Source organism: Nyctibius grandis, chromosome 4, assembly GCF_013368605.1.
Source record: "Nyctibius grandis isolate bNycGra1 chromosome 4, bNycGra1.pri, whole genome shotgun sequence".
Lineage (NCBI taxonomy): Eukaryota > Metazoa > Chordata > Aves > Nyctibiiformes > Nyctibiidae > Nyctibius > Nyctibius grandis.
The window spans coordinates 5,387,124-5,413,683 of NC_090661.1; the positions used below are offsets into that span (position 1 = coordinate 5,387,124).

Below are 26,560 nucleotides of genomic sequence, written 5' to 3' on the forward strand. Positions count from 1 at the left end.
TCGGCGGCGGGCACCGCGCTGCGGCGCGGGGGCGGCTGCGGCTGCCTGCGCGCTGGGCAGCGGGGGGCTCCTTTCTGGTTGTGGGGTTTTGTGGTTCTTTTTTCTCCCGCTCTCTGGCTGCCTGGAGTTGGAAAACATCGCGGAGGCGGACTGAGAGCGTGCGTGGGTGGTGGAGATCCACGAGCGGTTCGCCCGCAGCTCGCCGCGGCCAGCTCGGGGGTTGCTGGCGCGCCGCCCCGGGCATCCCGCGGAGGGCTGGGGGCCCCGGCGGCTTTGCTTGGTCCTGCCCCCGAGGGGCAGACCTGGGAGCAGCGCTTCCAGCACTCATGGCAAAGCCATTAGCTCAGCCTTACTGCGGAGGGGCCCCGAGGAGAACAAACGCAGCCCGTCGCAGCGCAGAGCCGGGCTTCGCGGCGGGTGAGAGCGGGGGGGACGGGACACACACGACACGGCTGCCGGGCGCTCGGAGCGGTGCGGGCAAAACGGGGAGGGGGGGAGGATTCCCCTTGCGAGGCGGCGTGCGCGGTTCCAGCCCCTCTTTCGGGTGGCTCCTGCTCGCTGTGCTCTTTGCCCCTCGCACCTCTGGCTTATCTTTCGGGCTGCTCCGCGTAGCCCCGGGTTGCCGGTGGTGCAAGGAGAGAGGAAGAGGAGGACGGGTTTCCTTCCTTCGCAGCGCTCCTGGGAAACGTGAGCGCCTGCACCGGAGGCTGCGGCAAGTGCTGGGTGGGAGGCGGCCAAGCCCTGCCGCGGGGCGGGTGGCTGCGCCGGGGCGCTCCCGGCCTCCCCCCTCCGCTATCCCGAAGGGCAGGAGGGATCAGACCCCTCTCATGCCAAAAGCCGGCCTTCCAGGTTCTTGCTTTCTTCTTCAGGTTCTAGATTCAAATCTCAGGAGGGCAGAGTTCAACTTTTAAGAGGGCTCCATTTCTTCACTAGTGCTTTACTTGTAAGAAATGAAGGTTGCTGTCTTCCTTATCTAGGATGGCTGTCAGCATCCTGCTGCAATGGTGTGTGTCAGCTGAGCCCACTGGCTCTACCGGCTTTGCGTGCTCCTAGGGGAGAAGGGCTCTTGGGGCAGCAGGAAGGATGCCCTGCAAGCTCCCCAGTGCAGTTCCAGCACACTTCGGACATTAGTTTGAAGTTAAGAACGAACAAAAGTATTCTTCAGTTTCCATGTACATTAAATCATGAATGGTTTCTTCACTGTGGAGTAGATGCTGTGCCAAATGTAATGGTTTTACGATGGTTTTGTGATGTGGATTGTGATTTAATAGGAAATTAGCTGACATTCCGAAATGCATATCATATGGTACCATAGGCCATCTGATCAGCATTATACTGTGGTACCCTAGTTGAAACCACAACCAAACCAAACCTAGATGGAGGTGGTGCGGTGAGGAAGAGTCAGTTATAAACTATCCTCAAGTTTCTAGCTGTTACTGACTTTAGGCTACTAACTTATCTGGTCAACTTATTTATTTTCTGTTACTGACTTTAGGCTACTAACTTATCTGGTCAACTTATTTATTTTACCCACAGTCTTATTTAAATTGGCACACTTACTATGCAAAGTACCTCTTTGACTCTACTTTATACCTCGTAGTTAAGCTTCATGCTAATTTCGGGACAGGATTTGGAAATGGAACTTTGTAATTTAAAAGCAAAGCTGATGATTGGGAGTCAGCATGAAATACTGTCTGCATAGTGTGCTTGCAGCAAGACACACGCTTATACTCCTCGTAAGATGTGATATGTCAGTTTAAATATGTGTTTCCTTTTCTAGTTGGTGGAGGTTGAAACTTCTTTCGTAATAATTTTTAATGGCTATTTTGCTTAGACAAGCAGAAAAACATACAGTAAGAGCCAGGCAAAGAGAAGTAAACTCGAAAGTTTTTGGACTGTGTTAGGAATCGGGTTCAGTTTCCAGAAGTTATAATTTTATGAGCAAGTAGATATTGAACATTCCTAAAATTTTGTTTTGGTCTATGTGAGAAGGACGTTTTGCTTTCCTTTTGGTAGAGGAGACGTTATCGAGGCAACAAAATTGTTTCTACTAGGCATAGTCCTGAAAATGTCTAGGCTTCCAATGGTTAGCTCAGATTTTTAAGTGCGGTTAACTTCGTTCTGGTCTGGCCTCAGACCAAGGGCCTCGCAGGTCTAAAGTATTGGTGAGCTGTTGTGCCAGGTTCTCTATCCTCCACTCAAAGTACTGCACACATTTGTAACACGTATATTCATAACGTAAAGGACAAAGGCTTCTTGTGATTAAAGTTTACTTTATCAGTGTAGATCACATTTTGATGTAAGCCCTTAAAAATTCTAATTGATTAATGAGTTTCAGATGGTGGTTCCCCTCCAGTGCCCCTCCCCCTGCTCCTAACATGTACAGTGTGCTCCAAGTTAATCTGGGAAAGCTCCAGAAACCTTGGGCTAAATTGGTTGTGGTATAGTTTATAAGGATAATAACGTAACTAGAAAAATTGAATTTCCTTACAAAAATATGCTTGCTGCATTTGTGAGCTGATGTTTTATCTGCTTGTTTATGGTAGTGAGAAAACTAAGATTGCTGATATATGTATTTAAGATGACCCAGACAAGAATGATCTGCTGTTTCTTACAGAAGGGAAAGCTCTGTAATAGCTCTTGAAGATGAGCTATGTGATGTAGTAGCAGAGTCACTTTAAAAGTGATAGTGTTTGTTTTTACATATGTAAAAGCACAACATGAAAGTGATTACTGTTCTGTAGTAAACTGGAAGTTGCAGGTGGTAAAGACTGACTGAGTAACATCTACCAGTGAGTGACAGGTCTCTGTCTTTTCTCCTACTGCTTCTTTTAGTCTATTTTAAGAATTTCAAGTAGGGGAGCCTTCACAGTTTCACTTGGGGAAATTATTCCACTGTCTAGCAGATCTCACCATAGGGAATTGTTTCCTGACAGTAAAAATATCAATTACAGAAGTTGTTAGTTACCTCTGTGGCTCTCAAAGGAAGACATTCATATATCTTTTTTCCCTCCCTTTCTGCATATATGTGTGTGTATACACATATGTATCTATATGGGTGAGGGGGTGGAAAAACAAGAGCAGCCTTTAGTCTGTGGACTACTCATATAGTCTCCAAATCTGAAAAATATGCCAACACCGAGGCAGGAAAACTGTGATTGGTTTTCAAATGTGAATGTATTTATGCTTGGACGTGCTATGTGTGTAAAACTGCCACTTATGTCAAAGTGGTGATTGCAAGTATGGGTCCCAAATCGTGGGCAGCCTCATTTCTACTTGCACAAATGTTTTGTTGGTGCAACTTAATCCGTTTATGAACGTTTCATCTTTTATTTAAGCCTCTTTTGCACCCAACTTGCAGTTGCGGTAAGTGAACGCTTCACACAGTCCACTGAAACTCCAGTAAAGTTTCAAAAGTTCTGTTCTTTTCCATCTGCTTGAGGTGAATAGAACTAGCAGGGAGATCCAGCAGAGACCCTTGCCAGATACTCATGAGCTCTGTTCTGGCTTTTGATCCTCTGTCTCCTCTCTTTCCAGGATGGCTGCTTTCCAATAGCATTACCTTCTCTCTAAGACAGCAGGAGATTGTCTGCAGTTATAGCCGATACCCCTCTGTCAAAGCCAACGTGCAGGCTAGTGCTCAAGTTCCAGTTCCTTCAGAGAAAACTATTGCTGCTCTTGCCTAAGCTGCTGTCTGCTCTCTCTACTACTGGCAGTAAAGTTATTGCACAGTTGCGTGTGCGATGTTTTGTTTCTTCTACAGCTGGTAGCTAATGTGCTTCTTCAGTCATATTGCAAGATACCTCATTTCACAAGCTTAAAGCCTGCATACTTGATTCTATGAAGATTTTACGAAATAGAGTCTTTGAACCCAGTGTCCAAGGCAGAGTTATGCCATCTTCTGTTCCAGTTGTTCCAGCTTTGTAGAGCAACTAGGCCACTGAATTGGCATATGTGCAAATCTTCAGTCCTGGATGACTCTGGTTTGGCTGCTGACTGAACAGAGCCAGTCAGTTACCTTGCCTGCTAGGGCATAGTACCAGGGTGGGCCAAAACAGATGTCTGGTGCCCAGTGTCACAGTCAAGCTGGTATGGTGCAAAGGGGACATCATGTAGGATCTTTGCATCAGTGATGATTTGATTGATCTCTAAACATAGTTCTGTATTTGCTTTATAGAATTCTTTTCCCTCCATAGACATTTTTAACACCTTTTTATCCTTTTCTAACTGAATACAAATACAAATTCTTGTTTTGCTGGATACTTAATGTCTATGCTAATTCTTAAGCCTAGTCATAAAGAGCAAGTGACTCAGCAAGACTTCTTCATCTCTGACCTGGAAGGATTGTATCTAGGAGTGGTTAAAAGGAGTGGTTCAAGCCTCCTTTTGTTTGAGAACTAATGCACGTGTTGTAATTAGGAATAAGACTGAAGGGACAATGAAACTCATGTAATACAGAGAGGACTGCGTAGCCAGCAGCTACTCAGTATAAGCCATTATGTATATAGGCTGGAACTGGATGGGTAATTTGGAGCACAAACTTACTGGTTTGTATGATTAATTCACAGGGTGGAGCATATTTATTTTCTGTGTATGTATATCTATGCATGCACACACACTTTTATATTTACGTTTTTACTATATAGAATAAATTTTTTCCTCCTGATTATACTTGATTTTTGTTGAAGAGTACTGTTATCACAATTTTACAGGTAAGGAAGGTGGTTGGAATAAGAAATGGAATTGACTCCAGGGATCTGCAACTGTGAGTGCCTAACTGTGCAGCCAGTTTTACTTTCTGGATTAAAGTGTCTTTCCCTCCTGTGTGTTTTGAGTGTAGTGTATCATTTTTGGATTCTTTTGTTCTACCAGTTAACCCCAACAAAAGCCAGTGGAATTACAGAAGATTACTTGTTTGATTCTCATTGCTTTCACCTGATGATCTCTGACAACAATCAGCAGGTAGTGTAAGTTACATTGCTGGCAAAATACAAGCAGTGAGCTACGATACACAGAAAGCTAAATGTACTACTGTAAAGCAAAATAAAAACTTCACTGTTTGGTAGAAGCAAGCAGAGAGAAATATAACCTTTCAGTGTGTTGAATCTGTTACATGTCATTGGGTGTACTGTAAACTATCCCACACTGAATTCTTCAGCTAGACAATAAGTCTAAGAATTTGAGATGTCGTCCTCTTATTGAGAGAGGTGGAAAAAAAGGCTGTGCTGCATAAATATGACCTGTAACAAAACAGAATGAAAAGTAGTTAAAGACCTTTCCTTGTCTGCCTTCAGAATAGTTGGGGGAAAGAAGTTGCATTTTGAGGAACAAAGCATTTAGAGGTAAGTTTTGAAAATGCTTCTGCATATCTCACGTCAGCCTCAACAGTATAGAGAAGTGTAAGATTCTATAAAATATTTGACATGTTTGTGTTGGCTAGTTTTAAAGAGCTGTATATATGACGATTTGATGTTGCTGTTAGAAAGTAGTGAGATTAGGGAAACCAATATTTTTTGGCTACTTTGTTCATACCTTATGTCTGCCAAAAGGAAAGGATGAAACAGTTGCTGGAGCCAAAGAGGCTTGCCTCAGCTGTGGTGATGTATCCTTGAATGCCACTGTCTACCTCTGTGGCAAGTTAGTCCATTTCTTTGATCAAATTCCTCACTGCTGAATTGTCAATAAACTTTTCTCCAGCTCACCAGAAAATAAATGTGTTAAGATATTTTAAAGAGGTGAGTTAGTGGTGTCTGAGCGAAGAATCAAGAGCCTGGCCTTGACTACAAGTAGAATCCTCAGAGGGATCTGGAAGGAGCACAGGACCCAACTGCGGTTGCCTTCACCTAACTAACTTAGTTCAGCTTCTTCACAGATCCCAAACAGTGTGTGTTGAAGTTTTAATAGTTAATGTAGGGGCTGTTATAATTGATGAAGTAGATGAGCATTGTAATGAAGCTTAGGTACTTCAGCACTGAAGATCTGTGGAGGCTTAAGTTAAACTTAGAAGTTCAGTAGCGGTCAGTGTTTGCATAAAGAATAATTAAGAGTTCGATAGTTTCTGTTGCTTGCAGTTTGATAACTGACGCACAATATCACTCGTAGGTAACAAATTGCACTGTGCTTCTGGAAGGCTCATTTTTTATTTTTAGTTTTTAAAAATCCAAAGTAGGAATTTTGTTGCTTTGATTCTATCAAAGTATTTTACTGAAGTGTAGGGCAGGTTTTCGGAGAAATAGAGGGGAAGGGGAAAATTTGTTCCTTTAAGAACTTAAATTAAAGAAAGCTTACACTGAGGTAAGGTTGGACTGTATGATTCATTTGTGATTCTTCAGGGTTCTTCTCAGTGGAGACTCTTCATCAGTAATAAATTTCTCATTCCACAGTCCTCACTTTTCATGCCTGCTTCACAAATTAACCCATACATTATTGCTAAGTCAGGGCTACTATTTCAAGCAGACCTAGTCCCAGTATAGACATGCCTGGATCATTTTCAGCTTCTAGAGATTTTGTCACGTCTTTCTGCCTTTCCTCATCTTTCCTAGTTTCCCATCCTGAGAACCTGTGTCCCATTAAAACTAGCTTAAACTCAGAATACCCTTCTTCTCTCTGTCTCTTCTCTCTTCTTACTACCACAGTTACTGCCAAACTCACGCACCCACGCATCCTCTGAAATCAGAGCTCTTTATTCTCCTGTTTTTCTTCCTGCAGCGAGTCTCAAAAGTTCCTTGAGACCTTTACACAGCCTGTTTGCTGAGTTTTATGAAACAAGAGGTAGGTCAGTATGAAATGTATTTAAGGACAGCCCTGTATTTTAGAGCCAAACTGAAGTAATATCTCAAATCCCTGAATTCTCTGCCCTGTGTCTCCACAGAGATCAGCTTGAACTGTAAATAGACTGCAGTGCTTCTTTCACAGACTGATGGGGAAACCCAAACTGCCTGCATGTAGCTGCTACAGAAGCCTTCCCTCTTTTTTTCTCTAGTCTTAAAGAAATTGAACTTTCAGACCTTAGAATTACCTCAGCCCCACTCGTGGCAGCAGCCTGTATCATATCTGTCTGGCTATCAGGCATATTATAATGTTGGTGGTTATTAATTAGCTCCAAGTTTCATAGGGCACTTCATATATGTGGTCTTGGAAGAGATAAGGTAGGTGGATGTTTCCTGAGATGAAAGAAAAGGATGTTGTCTCTGTAGTTTTCCTGTTAACACAACCCAGCTCAGTGTGTGTGCGTGTGTTATACTCCTAGCAGGGCAGACCTTGCTTAGGGTCCCAGGATGAATATTGCTGTGTGCATCCTTGAAATATAAAATTACAGAATAATTTAACTCGGAAGAGACCTCCAGGGGTCATCTAGTCTAACCCCCTCCTCAAAGCATGTATGAACTGAAATTTTTTCGAGTGAAGAGGTGCAGTGTCTAACTGGTTCCTTTAGTACAATAGTGCTTCTTTTTTCAGGTATATTTTTCCAATCTGTATGTCAAAAGAAACAAATTGCAGGATTTTGTTTCCTCAATATTTAGATACATAGGTGTTAGGTACATGGAAAAATGATGCCAAAAAATGATGGATTTTTACTTTGATTTATTTGTATATTGAAGTGAACATTCAGGAATGAGAATTTTTTTTTATTACTTTTTACCAAAATAATTTCAGAGGCGATTCAAGAGAATAAACTAGTTTCAGTTCTGGTTCTCACTGTATCAATGGAGTTTATAGACTCCAGAAATCAGTCAAAAATTATTTTAAGGCTGCTTTTTCTGGAAAGAAAGTATATGACAGAGGTATTTATGCTTGATTTTTCCCATATAATCTTTGAAGATGAGGTTGTGCCAATTATCCATCTTGCCTCTATTTCCATCCAAAGTGAAGCAGTGATTTGAAGCACTAAATTGCATGGTTCTAAGTGACTTAGAGCAACTTTAAATATACTGTCATTGTAGTTACTTAGCAGTTAGCATCATCTAGTCCGAAGGAATTTGAGTGTGACATTCCAGATTGATTTTTGCAGAGCTAACAGCCTAATTCTTCTCTGTCCACTCCCTCACACCCTGCCCCAAATGAACAGGTATGATTTGGATTTAATCAACCAGGAAACCATAAATCCAAGCTGACATTTTTACAAAGTCAGTTTTCAGAACAGAACTGTGCTTAAATTACATACTTTAGTCTGCCTTAAGCTCCTCTGCTTTCCAAGGAACTTTGATACATAAGGGTTTTTTTTTTGTTAAAAAAATGTAAAATCTACTGATAATTCAGAAGTGTGTATTTATACAAAGGAATAAAGTATTTTTTTATGTCTATTTTTCCCCTCTCCCCAACTGAAAAAATTGTCTAATTTCAATAAGAAGTATATTCATAGTGAAAGCTGTGTCTATCTCAAGGGCAAGCCAAACTTCAGGGTTTGGGGTGAGGTGCTCTCAGTAAGAGCTTAAGCAGATGTTTTTGCGAACAAGGAGTTTAGTTACTCAGGGTATGGTTAAAAAATGCTGCAGTGTTTTAATATAAGCATTAAAATATCCCAAATAACATTTCATATATTTGGAAATGTCAGTTGCAGCACAATTTTATGGAAAGGCAATTGCTTTTTACATTCAGTAAAATTTTCCTCTTTTTTGGCACTTGTTTTCAGTATTCTTGTTATTCCAGGCCACAATGGAATAGTATAACAAATTGTTCTTATTTGTTGTTGTTTTTAAAGTCACTGTTACCTCTTACCTGACTTGAAAGGTATGCGAAGGACAGAAAAACAAGTGTTTTCAGTGTATCATAAGCCGAAGCTGGGTGACACATGTAACCACAGTTGGTGTGGATCAGCCAGTTGACAACAGGCAACGAACTATTCCTTACGGACCTCTCACCCCCACTTAATGTCTGTCTAGAGGCACCTACACAAGGTGTTGTGACTGCTACTTGGTGTGACTGAGCTTTCAGCAGGCTACAGCCTACCAGGCAAGAAAGTATCTTAGCTCGTTGCTACAAGCATTAGGGTCCAGGTCTGAGTTTCTTTTCAGAGAGAAAAATAACCTTCTTTCCTTAGCACACCCCTGCCACAGGTGGGGGAATTAGTCCTTCAGGAGCAGAGAGAGAGGTCCAGTGGGCCCGACGTCTCTGGCTGCTGCAAGGCTCAGAACACTTAACTAATATTTAACACATGATGTCTTGTCTTATCTGAAACTAAAGTTTCAGTAAGTTGTCACTGAAGCAGAGGAATATCTGTATAAAAGGTGGAAGTGGGAAGTGTGGGTGACCAGCACTAGCTGTTTTGATGCTTTCTGAAGAAATAACGCTATTCCGTAAAAATATTTACTTTAATTATTCTAAAGCTGTAGAATAGACTGATTCCATTTGGTAACTGCGTTTATTAACTGTTACTAAGTTTGCTGTAGTAGCGTAACACAGTTATTCCCGTGTTTTTCTTGGGTCTGATCCAAAAATCTCTGAAGCTTTCCATTTATTTTGAATGGATTTTGGATCAGGCACGGTAGTGAGTTGTTAGCTTTGTGTAAAATGTTTATTTTGATTTGATTTTAATCATTCTTTGCAGAATATTTGGTTATGTGTTGGCAACATACATGTGAGTACAAATGAAGTCGACATTTATCTGTATGATTTAATCACTTGCAATGCGATCCATTAACAAAACAAAACTTCAGTCATTGATGTTGTATTCGTGTTAGATCTGCATCTGTTTGTCTGCCATCTGATTTCTTAGAATCATAGTTGCTGTTGTTATCTTCTACAATTCTAAAAACAGAACCTGTGAAACTTTATTTGCTATAATGAAGTACTTCTTTTTTCTTTTTTTTTTCTTTTTTTTTAAATGTAATAAAACAGGTACAACAAGCGGATAAGCAATGTGCACTGCTCTGAGCCCGAAGGCACGTGGGCCTGGCCTCTCTGATATGCATCAGTACAGTCAGTGGCTTGCAAGTAGACATGAAGCCAACTTGTTGCCGATGAAAGAGGATTTAGCCCTGTGGCTCACAAACCTACTGGGTAAGATGCAATAAGATGGAATGCAGATAGTGGGCAGTAAGAGAACTCTATACACTGTTAGCTGGGAATTCAGTCCTTCAGACTTCTCTGTGTTTCAGCAATAAAGGTATGATTAGGTAGCTACCTCCACATAGTGCAACTGTTAGCAAGGTCAGAAAAGCTAATAAGTAATCTGCCTCCACAGTGTTTCTGTGAGTAGCATAATTGAACTTTATTATTCATTTCATGTTTATTTTTCCTCAAATTTCCTTTTAAATGTTCTTTTGCATGTGTTTTCTGTATTAATACCATTAAGCTGAATAGTGCTAATTGCTGCCATCAACTAGGTCTTCCATTAAGCCGCCTAAAGAGTATGGATGTACTGACAGTCTTGAATGGAAGGAGCCATTAAATAGTTCTTTGCTGACCAAGCAGTCTAGTGATTGATAATTGCCGCCCAAGGCAATGCGTGCTCAGACTTGTGGAAGCTTGTGCATAGACGGCTCTGACCTAGTGACTGCGGCTGGGACCTGGGGATTTGCTGGTTGCAGCTGTACCTATTGGCGTGTGAAACGGAAACACTTTGATGAAAGAGGATACAACCAAAAGCCAAGAAAAAACAGGTCGACGTGAAGAGAAGCGAATGAGAGTATGTCCCTAGCAGGAAAGAAAGAGACAGACAGTTCTTCAGGATATACGACTCGTTCAAGAAGGCAGAGTTTAGAAACTGAGAGGCAGGAAATAGTATAGTGTTTGCTGAGAGCATTCAAGGAAAAATGGCTTTTGTGTGATCTCTGTAACTCAAAAGGATTCTACCAAAGAAATACGTGACCTACACAATGCCTCATCCTAAGGGAAATACGCCAGTAGTGATACAAACAGGAGAAAATACTTTAGAGGAGGTGATGTTTACATGAAACTTTTGCTGATGTTATTTTGGAGGAAAATTGGGATGAGCATTTTTAAATTTGTGGCATGTGGTTTTTGGGGTTTGGTTTGTTTTTTTTTTTTTTTTTTCCTGGAAGTCTGTTCTGGTGAGACATAGACAGTGTCTTGTCTTGGTAAATGTAGCTGAACCTTCTCAGTGATATCACACTATAATAGATTATATCTAGTGTTTTTCATCTGCACATTCTACATTGCTGTATTTCCTCTTTTTTTAAGAGGAGGGGCAGTATCACTATGTCCTGAGAGGTGTAGTCAATAAGTGCAGCATCAGTAGAATGCAAGAACACAGTGTTTTGCAGGTAGGTGATACCCATTTTGGAGCTGGAATAGTTATGAATCCACAACTGCAAAAGTGGCACCTGTTTTAAATTACATCTTTGTGTGGTACTTCCATTTAAATTAATGAGTTTTGAATATAAAATTGTCTAGGCAATGCCAGAACAAAATCCAGAAATCCTGACTTTTCATTCCAATTACCACAAGACAGCAATCCAAAAGACTGTTTTTTGAATCAGAAGCAGCACATTCCATTAAGGATTTAATATATTGTTTAAATGTTTTAAACAATGAAGTTTTAGTGAGCCACTCTAAAACAAATAGAAGCTTGTTTGCAGTTCATAACAGAGTTCTCACAGTGACAAGTTTAGGAATGAGGTCACGTTTTTAGCAAGAAAGTAGAAACCAGCAGGAGGTTCTGAAATGCCAACTATAATTAAAAATCTGATTTTTCATATGGACACCAAATTCTGCACTGCAGAACTAAATGGGCACAACCTTCTTCTAATTAAGCACCATACACAGTTCATTTGCTTAATGCATTTCCCCACACCTTCTCACACCAAGCTCTTCTTTTCTCAGAGTTTGTCCCGAGGAACTGAAATTATAGTGATTTGTTAAACTGCTTTGAATTCCTGTGTAGACATTGTTATTCAAATTAATAATTCAATTAAGTTAAAATTCACATTGAAGATAAATTAAGTGTAACTGAATTAAAGTAATTAATATTCATATAAATATATTAACTCGGAATTCAAATTTGGTTTAATTACTGTCTGATTTGGGTTAACTTTAATGAGAAGAGGGACACATGAGCATGTCGCTGTAACATAAAAGAGGTACGAATTTATAGCATGCCATTACCTTGTCGTAAAAACCTGTTTGTACTCTCTCACTTTTCAGCATCCAACAGGATAAAAGGATGTGCAAGACTCTGTTTGTTTTGTTATGTTTTTTTTTTCTCCATGGCAGAAATAATGTACTTTGCATTAATGGTCAGAAGATTTTCACTATAACTTGTGTGGCCTCATTGTAAGTGTCTTTATGCCAGTTTTAATGCAATAGGATTTCTCAATTTATGAAGAAAATTAATATGCATTTCAGTTAATTTTTGCCATTTTGGTTCATGTTTTGTTTCATCTGTATTTTGTTCATTCATTTATACTATGACTCAACAAAGACAAATAAGCGTAGATTTAAAAAAAGAATAATAGAAAGTATTTTAGACAGGAATAGGGCTTGAACCTCTTTGAGGTAGTTTGATCAACAGATGATATTTTTGGAAATTTTAGTGGAGAGGCAAATACGTCCTACACAGTGTTACTGGAAGTTAAAACGGTGACAGTTTTGCAGCAGCAAAGCCTGGTGTGAGTTCGAAATTACAAACTGGGAAACATTAGAAGGATATTGCACTTTATAATATGAATTGAAGGGTTTTGATATTAGATGGAAATTTGGCATAGCTGGAATTTGACCTTACCTGAGTGACAAATTGGAAGACTGAGATACATGGTGCAGCTGGAAAATAACACTGTAAGAATTTTTAACCCTGAGACTTTGGACATTTTATTCTAATTTAGCATGGACATTGTGGTGGGGTTTTTTTAAGTAATCATTAGTACTTTTGTAGGCATTTTGCTAATTATTTTTGGAACCATGTCAGAGAAACTCAGATCTGCTTAGAAGATGGTTTGTCATTACAGCTCCATTGCTGAATAGATTTTAGCTGCCTGTGTTCTGGGGGCTGGAAAAAGGACACTACAGATGAAATCCATGTGTCAGATGGGACTGACTCATACAATATTGTACATTATAACATTCTCAAAGTGGGACATGTTAGCATTGCAGGGGTTGGGATTTGCATGCTGGAGAGGAAGACTGGAGCTACAGATGTTGTGTCTCTTACCCTCACTTCCCTCTGCTGAGCTCTGGTGGCTCAGTCGAGAAATCCTTGCAGTGGTAAAGTTAAGGAGATGTGTTGATCAAACTGTCTTGCAAATCATTGTAATCTCTCAGCCTTGTTTTTATTGTGTATAGAGCCAATGAAGCACTTGGCAATGCTTTCACTGCTGACACACTTCACATATGGTAGATTATGTATATACTTGTATTAGTAGAATGCTCTTATGGATACTGAAAACTTCTGTTCCACCTTGAGCAAGCTTCACATGGGAATTAGCACGGTTGGGCCATAGTAATCTAGCAGAGTCAAAGTGGCTATTTGAAAGCAAATAGTGTTTCCTTGTCTGCTGTACTCTCCAGTACTGTCTTGTTTTCTCCTGTGTGTCTGCAGAGGAGAAAGGGCTGACATCAGGAGGAGCGGGCCTCATCACCAGTCTGTAGTTTAGGACAGGTACAGAGGGATGGTTTCTCTGTTTCCCCTTTGGCTATTGTGTAGAGCTCTGATCTTTTTTCCTATTCCCGGAGCCCATTTACCAGCTGCAGAGGGTTATGATATTGTAGCTTATTCCATTCAGCTTCATTCAGCACACGGGACCACAGAATAGACCTTTAAGATGTGCCTGGGCACATGCCTGGGCTCCAAGGTTTCAGTGTCAATGCCTTTTCCTAACAGAGTTTTCTGAGCTTCAGAAGCTCATAGGAAAGGAGCTGGAGAATGCAAGATGCTGAGGAATTGGACATGTAAACACTGAATGTTGCACGAGGCATGTAAAAATTTCTTGGGTGCAGACGTGAAGTAGGTTTGGAGAAAAGGAAAAGAGAGGTGAGGATGTTAGGAGAGGCACTGAGTTGAAGACCAGGAGTGGAATTTCAAGATGTGTTGAAGGAGGCATAATGTTTCGGGGATGAAGAGTGGGAAGTCGTCTGCGAGAAAACTGTCTTAGATTCTGAATTAAAGCAAAACCTGCTTCAGCTTGATGATCTTGCTCATCTTGCTGTCTTGTGAGGATTCTGTAGCAGTACCCTTATTTTCAACGTAAGCGTGTTCAGCTCAAGCCAGTGGGAAATGCAGGTTTTAAATATCTGCATATCAAGACATTAATGATACTGATACTTCTAGTGATTCTGCTGGCACTGATGCAGCTTCTGATTTCGTTGAGAGGCTTTATAATTTTCTTTAGTATCAACATGCCTTTGAGATTGTTTATATGTCCCATTGCAAGTAAGTGATAATGTCTCAGTGCTATCGAAACTGTTTCTCTTGCTGTCAGCTATTCTAGGATACACAGTAGCCTTGTCAGAAAAGAACCAGTTTTGCATGTGCATAAAATAATTTGCCTTTGTTTTCTTTATTTCTGTTGGGTTTTGTTATCTTGGGTTTACATGCCACACGATTTGAGAGGGTGAGGAAGAGTAGTTCCACTGGTGCCTCATTGTTGCAGAAGCTCATCCTTATACCGACGTGTTTCAGAGATTGACCGGATTGAAGTATTTCTATTTGTAAACTTGTAGTTTTGTGTTACCACTGAAGCGTACAATTAAAATAGTCGATTGGCTAGTCCTGAGGCTGGAGTCAGTGTCTTGCACTGTAGTTGTTCAACCAAATGTGGAAGAACTCAGCGCAATAATAGAGAAACCAACTAGATTTTGGTACTTCGTTTTAGTCTTTGAGTCTCCCCGCTGCCTTCTGAAGGCCCTGGCTGGCTGAGATGGCCCACAGGGAACGCTCTGTCTGTGACCTCTTGGGCACACACCCTGGACCTGGGCTCGTTTTAGTTATTCTTTCATAGACCTCCCAGTCTGGTTGCGTTAGGACTTCCAGCACTGGGTGACCTTACAGATAGCTGCCCACAGTTTCCAAGTGGCAGGTGCAGAGGTCTAACTGTTTGTCTTTTTAAGGGGCATCTGGTGGTTGCGGTAAAAGAGAGGGTGAGCAACGCTTGCGAGGTTTGAGAAAGCCTTCATATTCCTGGTCTTTTTTTCATACTTTTAGTGTTGTTTTTTTATTATACTTAATGTTATTACCATTCTATAAAAACATTGCAACTGCTTTCTTGTAATTATAGGGGGAGTTATACATTTTTAATGGAGTTTAATGTTTTTTCCATACAAATATACAGAGTCCTTTTTTTTCCTCAGGCTATGAACATTACTCTCATTTGAATCAATACATTTCAACTGTTAAATATGTCAGTGTGTCTGTTTTTGCAAAGAAATGCCACCTTTTGGAGCCATAAAATACAGTGAATTGAAAGCTGACACCTAATATATTTTTCACTGGATACAGATGTTCAATGCAAAACTCATTCTTTCAGCTTTCATAAAAGGGAACAGAACTAAAATAGTCCCGCTTAGTGTACAATACGCAGTGACCAAACTGCTAATGCAATTCAGCTTTTAAAATAATATAAATGTATTGTTAAATAACAGAAGAAGATAGAAGAATTTTTCTATGTCTGTGTAAAGAGAAAATACATCTAAATAGGTTTTAGGGTTTTTTAATGCTTGACTAGTGAAACAATAAATCTATAAATCATAGGACAGAAAAGATATGTAGAATGTAGTTTTTCTTTTAACTGTGTAAAAAAATATGCTTTCCAAATCAAAATAAAAATCTTGAGTAGGTTCAAAATATTTGAAGTACACTTTTTAGAAGAAAATGAGTCTATTATAAAATGCAGTACTCTATTAAAAATAAACCAGTTCATATAACATAGTAATTTTTCAAATTTGGCTTTCTAATACCTTTTATACCTTTTGCCAAAAATGACGATGGGGCAAATGGGAAAATATGTAGGCTAGAATGGTGCTGAAGGCTTTTGAGGTGCTGAGATGTTCAATTTTTGTATCTGTGGGCTATTATAGGTTCAGCCCTGGCTTCAGCTGAGCTGAAGGCACTGCTAAAATATTGTCAGTTATGCACAAGCTACCACTGAATGTCTGCAGTGCTGCTACTGCTCTTTTGCCTGGAGAAGTCATTTGGGTATACAGGAGCTATAAAGCGGGCTATATGGCAGAGAGAATTAAGGGGGAATAAAAGGGGAAAAAAACTTCACATTAAACAGATATTTCTGAAGTAGAAATGTGTTAGAAAAAACAAGTTTAACTTCAACCAAAAATAGAAGTCTACTGTTGTATCTGAAGATGATTTGCTGCAGATCTTTGTCTTAGTCTTTGATTTTAACTGACCAAACTGAAAAGACTCACATTTTTTTTGCCCAAAGGATGCTGAAGTATCTAACAGTTTTCATGCAAGGGCCTAGAGAAATCAGCTTTCCTTTAGCATGTTTATAATCGTATTGCTTTATAATACTAGTACCTTCAGTGTTATACGTGACATTGACTATCAGATTACAATGTACCAGCAATATATTGCAGAAGTGCAATATTATTTTTTTTTGTTATCATCTGACTAATTTTTGTTACTTTTGAATGTTAGTTTTCCCCTCTCTTCTGAGTGAAAAGGTATAGAAAAGTTTTACTTCTTTTTTCTAAATCTATTTTTCCTAAGTTTAGTCAGGCAGCTGCTTGTTGGTGAAAAATCTGTGGCAAAAAACCCCAACTAGCAGTGGACAGACTTCTACCTGTTGTCCTGCTTGCAGACAAGCTGGTTTTGAGTAGCAGGAGTGGATCTGGATGTGATGGGGAACCACTCTTACTTCAGATTTTTAATTTTTTTTTTTTTTGGCAGGGTAGACTATTGTTACTGATGCTTTCTGTGTAACAGACTATGAAAAATGAGTTGATAATGTTATTCCTGTTCCCAAATGACATATGTAAATATCACCAAAAATAAATAAATCCTGTCTTAATAGGAAGAGCGAGAATTAGTCCTTGATGCTCTCTTGATATTAGTAGAAGAGGGCCAAAAAATACAGCTGCTGGTCAAAACACATGTCCAAAGAGAAGGCAAATTTTCCAGTAGAAATGTGAAAATGGAAAACCTTCAATAAGAAAAAGGAATATTTTTACCTGGAAATGATGTTAAGATGCTGGAAGTTTAGTTTAGGGTGGTAAATGGTTCCCTTCTCATCTGGCCTGTCCAGCCTGGTCAGAATGCACATGTCATCATGGGACTCTTATGATCTCCGCTGCCAGGAAGATGTAATTACCGTGCAATGGAAGGTCCTCTGCTCTGCTGTAGCCAGGGAGGACGATCTGTGGCAGCTGCAGTACAGCACCGTCTAGCATGATAATAATGGATATATTTTGAAATCAGAGTATTTTGGCTTTGTTCTTTGTGTGAAAATTTTAATTTGTGTGGTGAGTAGATATATAACATGAAATTGCACTCTCTCCCTTTTTATTAATGTACCCAACTTTATTCTGAAAAAGCTTTTTCAAAGGAGCATTGCAGTCACTGTAGTTTTTTGTCAACTTCTTGCAGGATCAAGTCTTAAAGTCTTTTTAAAAAAATATGATCCTTTCTTTTTGACATGGTTTTCTCCTTATATTACAAAATAAGCTGCAGTACTGTTAGCAACTCTTATGCTATAGCTACCCACGCACACTGGTGTAAACCATTTGCCTGCTGTCTTTTAAAACACTGATAAAAGCACTAGAATTTCCTAAGTAAAACAAGATATGTGGAGTCTGATATACTAGAATTATTTTTCAAATACCACATGCCTTCCTAAAGAAAGCATGTTATTTTTTAATAATTTGCTATATGTCTTCCAGTAAAGTAGTAGTGAGGTTATTCACTAAATAGTCAAAGTAATGCAAGTTATTCAGTTAAAGCATATTTCAAATTGTCGTGAAGATTTCTGTTGATTTCTCTTTTTACACAAATGCAATCTATACTATTGCACACTTCCTGCCATGTTAACTTTCTGTTTGCTGTTCAGGTAGAGAAATAACAGCAGAAACCTTTATGGAGAAATTGGATAATGGTGCCTTGCTTTGTCGGTTAGCTGAGACCCTGCAGGAGAAATTTAAAGAAAACAGCTTTGATGCAAACAAGCCTGGCAAAGTAAGTGTTGGTAAATGTTCTAGCATGTATTATCAGTATCTGAGGTATCTGACTGTTTTGGTACTGAACTTTTTTGCACAGTTAAGAGATTTCATTTGTGGAGGCTCTGCAACTGGGCAGGGAGGCAATTGCTCCCTGTAGAAAAATTGCAATATAAAATTGGGGGAATTAATACTCCTCTGGTAATTATTAAAGTAACTATGAGAGGAAGTTGCTCAAAAAATGACTTGTAACATGTGAAGGATAAGACATAGAACAAGATGTAGCAGTGTGATGTGGTAGCTAATAGAGATAATGTGATCCTTGTATTTATTTGCAAGGGGAATATTAAGTAGCTGTGGGAGGTGCCTTTTCCTTCATAAACAGCTCTAGGGAGGCCAATAATAAAATTCTATAGTTAGTTTCGGTGCCGTAAGTTTAAAGGTCCTGTTGGTATACTGGAAGGGGTTCAATAAAGAGTTGTAGGAATGATGTGGAAAATGTGAACCTTCAGAAGACACTGAAGAGCTTTGCAAAGATCAGGTTAAGATCCTGCTTGACCACAACCTCCCTTTAATTTAAATTATTTTCATATGACAATCTTACTGGGAGAAAGTAAAGAATGCAGCAAGTTTCTTTTTAGGACAGGTTAAATTAAATGGTTGACATATACATTAATGCATTTACTGTGAAACTGTGTTAATTTTTCTTATTGAATTCAGATACGTCTTCCTTGAAAGCTAAAGCAGGCAAATACACAGCAGGTAGAAAAAGAACTCAAGAGCAGAAATCACAAAATGTATCTTCTATTCTTGATGTTCTCATAACTAGTCTGTAGCAGAAATTAGGGCACAGCATAAATTTTATCAGCAGTTCTGAGAACTGACAGCCTTGTGTCAGCTGCAGCTGCATAAGTTGTTTTTCTTGGTTCCAAGCTCATAACTGTTGTTGCAGAAGAAATTGTCTGGACTAAGGCAGGCGTAATTTATTTAATTATTTGTAACCTTATGTGCTTTGGGGCAGTGATTGCTTGCTTTGTTTTTTTTTGTTGTTCCTAAAGAAAAAGGAAGAGATAGCTAGGAAGAAAGATAAAAAGTAGAGAAGGAGAGAAGCCTTCCTCCACAAAGGAGGAAAAGACATCTGGAACTCATTTTGTCTTTCAAATTGTAATCAGGATTTGGTTAGTAGAAGTGCTGGATGACTTCTGAGTTCCTCTTTATAATATGGTCCAGCTTGTCTTCACCTAAGTGATGGCCTGTTAGTGTTATGGTAGATCCCAAGTTGAGAAAACACTTGTGGCAGTCTTTTCAGTTGAGCCTAGGAACTAGCTAGGCAGAAAGAAGGGTTACTTGTTCTTTTGGCTTTTCCCCTTAAAAACAAACAAAAAAAAGTACCATTATTGACAAAAACTACTAAAAATCAATTAAATCACAAAGTGCAAAGCATTTTTTTTTTTTTACAGACTGACATCTCAGAAAGCCATGTCTATTTAATATAAAGTTATCAGGAAAATAATAGTCATAAATTCATCAACAACTACAAAATTCTAATGAATATTCAGAAATTCAAATGATATGTTTTTGTTAGATGTCTAACTACTGCTTTTTGGATTTTGTGGGGTTTTTTTTTTTTTTTTTTGTATCATCAGGCTTTTGTTTGATGGTGGCTCATTTGGAGAGAGCTGCCATTTGGAAAGATAACCCAGAAATGTACCTGTGTTTGGTACTTCTGGTTTTGCCACTGAAAAGAGGTAGACCTCCTCTTTTGTATTAACTTCCTCAGCTGAGAATATGACCTTCCTTACTTCAGTTACCTGAGCCCCCTTTTTGAACCTAAGTTACATTAGAAGCCAAATAGACATTTGTAATCCCATGTGTTGTAATTACTTAGATTTGTTGGTCTTTTATTTGTCAAACTGGTATAACCGGCAATGCAATTAAAGGGAAAAAATTCTGCTCCACTGCTGTTTTCTCAATGTATATTATTTCATACTTAGTATAGTAAGAATTCCAAGAAATGGCAGACTAATAGATTTGTGTCATTGTAGGCTATTAGGGAGCTATTTATCCTTTCAGATTGTAATTCCCTGTGTAGCAGTCCTAGGCCATAGGACTAGTCTACACATTGGAAAATCTGACTTGTGGTGCCAAGGAAATTCATAAGAATACACCATATGAAATTTAGCATAGTAAGAATTCCACAATCCTTCCCTGAATCATTATTATGCATTCTGGTAATAATACATGAGGAATTTTGAGGCCATTTGGCCATTTCTCTGTGCACAGGAAAACAGAAACATTATGGTCTTCCACCCAGGTGCCCTGGTGACTTCACTGGCAGCTGGAAGAAGCTGCTGACTTCTATAGAGTCCAGCTTCTATTAAAATAGATAACATGCTTTTCTATCCATATATGTAATTTTAATTTTTTTAGATAGAAGCAGACTGATATAAAATGAGTGGCTGCCAGAAGGATCAGCTTGCAGGCAGCACCAAGTTGCAGCTGAGTGAGAGAGACAGGATAAGACTATAGATAATAGGAGGGGGGGTAGTGGTGTGGGAAATCGTACTAAGTCCCTCCACAGTCTTGAAGATTTGGTCTGTTTTCATAAGTAGAAGCTTTTCATTGCATGGGAGCTTCTTCCTAGATGGCAAAGCTCCATAAAATACTTCAGTTTTAGTTTTGTCTTAGAGGAGGAGGATATATCCTGTTCTGCTTGATATGTACTACTGGTCATGAATTCACTTGTGCAGCTCTTTAGGGCTGTCTGGCCAGTTTAGCAACTATAGCAACACATGTAAGAAGGCATTAAAAACTAATACTTCATACACTGACTCATCAGTTGTTTGCCATAATTCCTTAAGTTCATATTGCAATACTCTACAGAATGTCAGAGGTTAAATCCTATTGCTTCTGGGTTAACTGCTTGTGCAATAAATTTCTAGTTGCTGTCAGTTTTGCCGTTTGTTTCTATCATTCCCTTTCTTATTAGGGAGGACTGAACTTTCTTCAGCTTTCAAGGACTCCCTAGGTCAGTATCAGCCTTTTTGAGTGTGGAATAAATCAGGAAAGCATAAACCAAAAAAATTGTGAGTCCTGAAATACCGGATTTTCCAAATCTGGAAGGAAAATGGTGGTATTGATATAAACCCTTCCTTTTTGTGTCATGTGGAGACTCTTGTGGATACTGGGGACATTTTCAAAAGAGTTAGGAAACTACCGGTAATATGACTTGGGAATACAGCTTTAAGAAACTGAAAAGAAGATTAAAAGGTGTGCGATGTGAAAGTAAAGTCTTCTTTCCTTAAGAGTCAGGGGAAGGCAATGAAGGAGTAACTTTTTATGAGTGAAGGAGATCAATGGAGTAGCTTTTCATGAGTGACTGAGCAGGTTACAATTCCTCAGTGTGGAAAGAGGCAGCATGGGGGCATGTGATGGAACCTGCAAAATCAGGACTGGCATGGTAGATGTGCAGTCTTTTCTACACAAAAACTATGGGACATTGAATGAAGCTAGTAGGAGCCGTACAAACAAAAAGGGGTCCTTGTTTATGAACTGGTTGGAAATTTCTTGCCAATAAATGTTAAAGTTTACCTGGGTTCAAGAAAACACTGAATAAGGTAACAGAAGGCTGAATACACAGACACCCCTTCTAGATGAGGGAGGTCCTCATAGCTGAAAATGGTTGGAGCTTGAGAAAGTATTGAGAGGTGTAACACATTTGCTATGGTCTTAGTCTTCCCTAGATACTTACTTACAGCCAGTCTGGGTTGGATGAAAGTTTGGCTGACGCAGGACGGTCACTCTCATGTTCTGTGCATTATTGCTGCTTGGGGCTGAATACCTCGCTGGTTGTGGAGCTGGACATGGGCAAATCTATCCTTTCACAAGGGTCAAATTTCAAAGGAATTATTTTAAATTAAATATGTACTTTTTGTTCTATATAAAGATGCCTCTTTAGGACTGAGTCCCTACAGCTAAAAATAGCACCTGAGTCACACTCTGCTTTGGTATCTGTTATCCAGGGGAGTAATGTGTGATTGAGAGCACTGGAGTCTGGCAGCCTCTGGTGCCATTTACGCAGTCTCTGCTCATTGCCCTCCTGAGCTTAGTGCCATAATAGGCACCTTTGGATGTCATAATAGATACTCTGAATGCATCCTCCATGAGCCTAGCTCCCTAGCCCTGTGCTGTTTGATTTGTTAATCATTCAGTGATAAGTTATTAAAAGCATTTCAGTTTCTAAAGGTGAAGCATTAAAAATTGTTCATGTCAAAAGCTGTTAGGTGCTAGGTTCTTTTGCAAATCCCAGAAGACAATGTTCTTCATTGTTAAGCAGCTAAACCATGCTTCAAAACCTGATGATTCTGAAAATGTTGATGTTGTATCTGATCCTTTGCTTCAGACAGAAAAAACTTTTGAGTTTTAAATGAAAATGGAAATTTTAGTCAGGGAGGGCAGTATTAGACTGGTGTGACTGTATGCTATATTTTTAAAGAAGTAATTTTTTCCTCTTTTTGGAGATTTTACAGTCATAAATAAATCTAATCATGTACCTTTATAAAATGACAAGGAGATGACTGATATCAATCTTAAATGCTCAAGATTTGCATGGTAGTAAGTTGTTGGAACTACCTGTGCTGCTGCTGCTTCTAATGATCTACTGTCTAGAAACTACAGACTTATTATTATAGCAGGAGTTATTCCATAAAAGTGATTCATGTCACAGGATGCCATTTTGTAATTTTCTCCCATTGGCTTGGATTTCATCTCCATGCTCTCCTGGCAGTATTTTACTTTTCCTGACAGATAGTTAATTTGAGAATTTCACAGCTGTACAAACAAATTCAAAGCATCAAGGCATGTGCAGTATGCACAGAGCCCACATTTGCTTGGGCTTAGTTTAGTAAGCCCGTTAATTAAGATTTTAAAATAAATATAAATAAATTGTGTTAATAGTTATCACCATTTTAATAGGCAGGGCATAATAGTCTGCCCACCATCCTTGAAGCTGCCTATATATTTATGAACATTCCCCTGAAAAAAATGTTTTCATGGCAAATGAATGAAAACAAGTTGATGCTGAATCATCCTTTTTCTCCGAGTGCTCAGAGATTAATCAGAGAAATCTCAACTCAAATCTCTCTTAGAAATACTTTTGAATAATGAATCGGAATCTAAAATTCAACCTCATTTTCAGGAAGCCAGGATCTAGATTTCATTTGTCCTGTAAAAGAAATAGAAGTACAAAAATCCAGATGCAAATATTTCTGAAGTCCTAGAATGTTTAATTCAAATATGCATTTTAATTTTATTCTTCCAATGGGAGCCGATTTAATAAGATTAAACTGAATGGGCACTGAAATGAAGCTGATGTGTAAAAAACAGCAAGTAAATTTTGTCCTTGGATGTGCTCGTGTGCTTCTGTTGAAACTGTCTATGAAAACAGTGATTTATGCACACACACATTGATGTATTTCCTAACGTTAAGAGATTCTATCCACGTCTTACCCATAGTCCTAGTATCTGAAGTGTATTGTGCAGTTTTTCCACATCCAAAGCTTTCATTTTCTCGCAGGAAACAGACTCAGCGAATCTCAGACTCGGTGAGTGTAGATCGCTGTGACAGCATTGGCTCCTCAGAGTCATGCAGGTTTGCATAAGGTGAGATTTAGGCCTAGCACTTTGAGAGTCGCATTATGCATTTTGAGAGTTACAGTTAAGAGTTACAGTTAAGAGATCTAAACCGAGATTTGGGATGGAAGTTTTTTGCCCTTGATTAAGTTCTAATATTGAAGTTGGATTTCAGAGGTGAAACAATTCAGCAGTTACACAACTGAAAACTCACAGTTTGTTTTAAATTTCAAGATGTGTATATTTCTAAAGAGGATTATGTATATCTGTGGAAGTAGGGGCAGAATCCTGTCAACTAAAGGACTCAAAAAGCCAGGGAATTGACTGAGTTCTATCAATATTGAAAGCAGGGACTGGTGGCAAAAGAACAAGATTATAAACTGGAGGCCAAGTTAATTTCCCATCTCAGCTGTAAGTTTATTGTTTGCTTTTGGGAGATTACATCTCTGTGCTTTCATTTTCCACATCTGTAACCTGGGAATACTATTCACTGTACAGTGGTGGTTTGATTTGTGAACATTGTGAAGTGCTTTGAGCTCTTCTTGTGCCAAACAGTATTGCTACCCCATTTGGTGAGCTGTGATTAGTATTAGGTAGTTCCCATTATGAAAACAAATCGGTATTTGACTCTGCTTATTTACAAGAGATGTGGAAACTCATGATTGTCTAAATGTAGATAGGAGACAGACCTTTGCTTGTGAGTCTACTGCTTCAAAGAGCTTTGTGTCTGCTCTGCAATGGGACCACAAGCAAATGTGGTAAACCAAGTCCTCCTAAAGTAGAGAATCTGGACCAATGGTTTAGGATTTGACTCATCTCCTGAAGCAGTGAGAGTCAGGATTGAGTAACAGCTCTGGGATTGCTCTAACAATTTATAAGGACAAAAGATGTGTTTATGCTTGTCCTATCTTTTCAATCATTCCTTTGCATAAAGGGAATTAATGTGAATGGAGAAATGATCAGAATCCTGGAGGTTCATGAAAAGTAACAAATGCCTCTGAGTCTGCAAGGCACGCATCGTCAAGGAAAGCAAAGTATTTGGCAGCAGTTTAGAAATGAGGAAATTTGTTTTTAGAAAACCTTATGTATCTTCATATGGATATATTATCACATAGGTTAAATGACAAATCAATATGCTACCGTAGCCCTCATTTGTAAGTAATCCAGGAAGATCTGTTCAAGTCTTGGACAAGGGGAGACACTTGTACAGACACTGTAAGGTTAAATTGTTGCTTTTGTTTACAGAAGACCATACACATCTGACAAATTGTAGAAGATATAATAGGTCATGTTAGTATATTTTCACCTAAACTGGTGAAATACCAAACCAGGAAGAGAACTAGGAAAATATTTAATAATTTCCCAAGGCAGCTAGCTTGGCTGGTGAACAGGAGGCAGGCTGTGCTTGGCATAAGTCAAAGACTCTGTAATTGGTTTAAGATCTAACTAAAAGTAGTAAAGTAGTAAAGACCACAGTATTTTTGAAGGGCTCTTAAAAATGAGGAGGCTAGTAAAAAATTCTTTGGGCTAGATGTTATAGTTTATAAAATCAACACTGAAGCTCTTTGAGCTTCCCTTACTGGAGTTGTCAAAAAGTGGGTGTGCACTAAAATTACTCAGGATATTCAAATGCAAAAAATAGGCCAAAACAGATAACTTTATTTTTCTTCTTCAAGTAGAAAAGGTTATGCCCTAAGGAATCTTCCTCTTGATAAATGATTGAAGTGCTGTGCAATGAAAATCAGTAAATTTATAATTTCCTTTAATTTTCTTTCTGAAATATAATAATACTTTTTGAATTTACTGCATCAAAGTATTCTGAATTAAGAATAAGATTAACAGATTCCTCAACAGAATCAAATATGTGTGATTGTTATGAGAACATCCATGGGTAAAATAGAATTGCTTCAATGTTTTTTAAATTTGGAAAGGGTATAAATTTTCATGCCTGAAGATATATTTCAAGTTCAAATGGAAAAGGCTAAGAATAAATTTTCTCTTTGGACAGCCTCTTCTATCTCCATATGCTTTGAAGTTTCTTCCTTTGAAGCATGTGGATCATACTCTTCTTAGACCTTGGATGGCCAAGCTGAAAGTCTGATCTAATCGACGTGGTGGTTTTATTTTTATCTGTGTCCTGTAGATGGGATGGATTCCCAGCAAATACAGTATTCTGTAAGCTTGGTGCCTTGAGCCTGTCTGTCCAGTGTAGAGTCTTCAGCTATAGCAGAGCCATGTTCTGGTGCTCTCCGTAAGTCATGAATCTGACTCTCTAGTCAAGAATTGCATGAACATGGTTAGGCTATGAACAGATTCTTTGTGGTCTGAGGCAGCAATTTGCTTGTCTGCACACTTGTACTTTCTGGAGACTTTTGTTTTGCAGGGAAAGCAGGTGGAGCCAATTTCTAATCATATACAGTATAGATATGGCCCTCAGTTACTTGGGAGGAAAAAAAAAGTGTAGCATTGTCTTTTTGTATATTAATCTTTATAGTGGCAGACTGCTGTGGATATGAGAGGAAAAGAATAATCTTGTGAAATGACTCACAAGTGCTAATCCATCTGGAAGAAATCATTTCTACAAGACTGTAAAGCTGTTTGTTAGAGAATTCCTTGTACCTTTCTCAGACATGTCAATAGCTTGCTGAGCTCATGTTCAACTGGATTGCTACCAGGTTTCTTGCAGATACTGTAAGATTTGCCTGCAACAGGTCATGTGGACAAACCCTATATGCCTCAGCAAATAATTCTTACAGGGAATTACAGGAGGATTGCATGGTAGGATAGAGTTCTGTTTCTCACCAGACCATAAAAGGAGATTTCTGAACAAATTTAGGATATTATGTAGTTATCTGCTTGACACCTTCCAGGT

General features: G+C 39.0%; 1 protein-coding gene across 1 annotated transcript in view; it reads left to right on the forward strand.

The window, feature by feature from the left end:
• The first annotated feature begins 365 nt into the window (after positions 1-365).
• Positions 366-26,560, forward strand: part of GAS2 (growth arrest specific 2) — a 90,804-nt gene continuing 64,609 nt past the window's right edge. Inside the window, exons 1-3 of the mRNA XM_068399592.1 lie at positions 366-417; positions 9,838-9,999; positions 17,952-18,076. Of these exons, the coding sequence (XP_068255693.1) occupies positions 9,858-9,999; positions 17,952-18,076 (267 nt within the window). The 5' untranslated portion in view covers positions 366-417; positions 9,838-9,857. The remainder of the gene's footprint in view (positions 418-9,837; positions 10,000-17,951; positions 18,077-26,560) is intronic.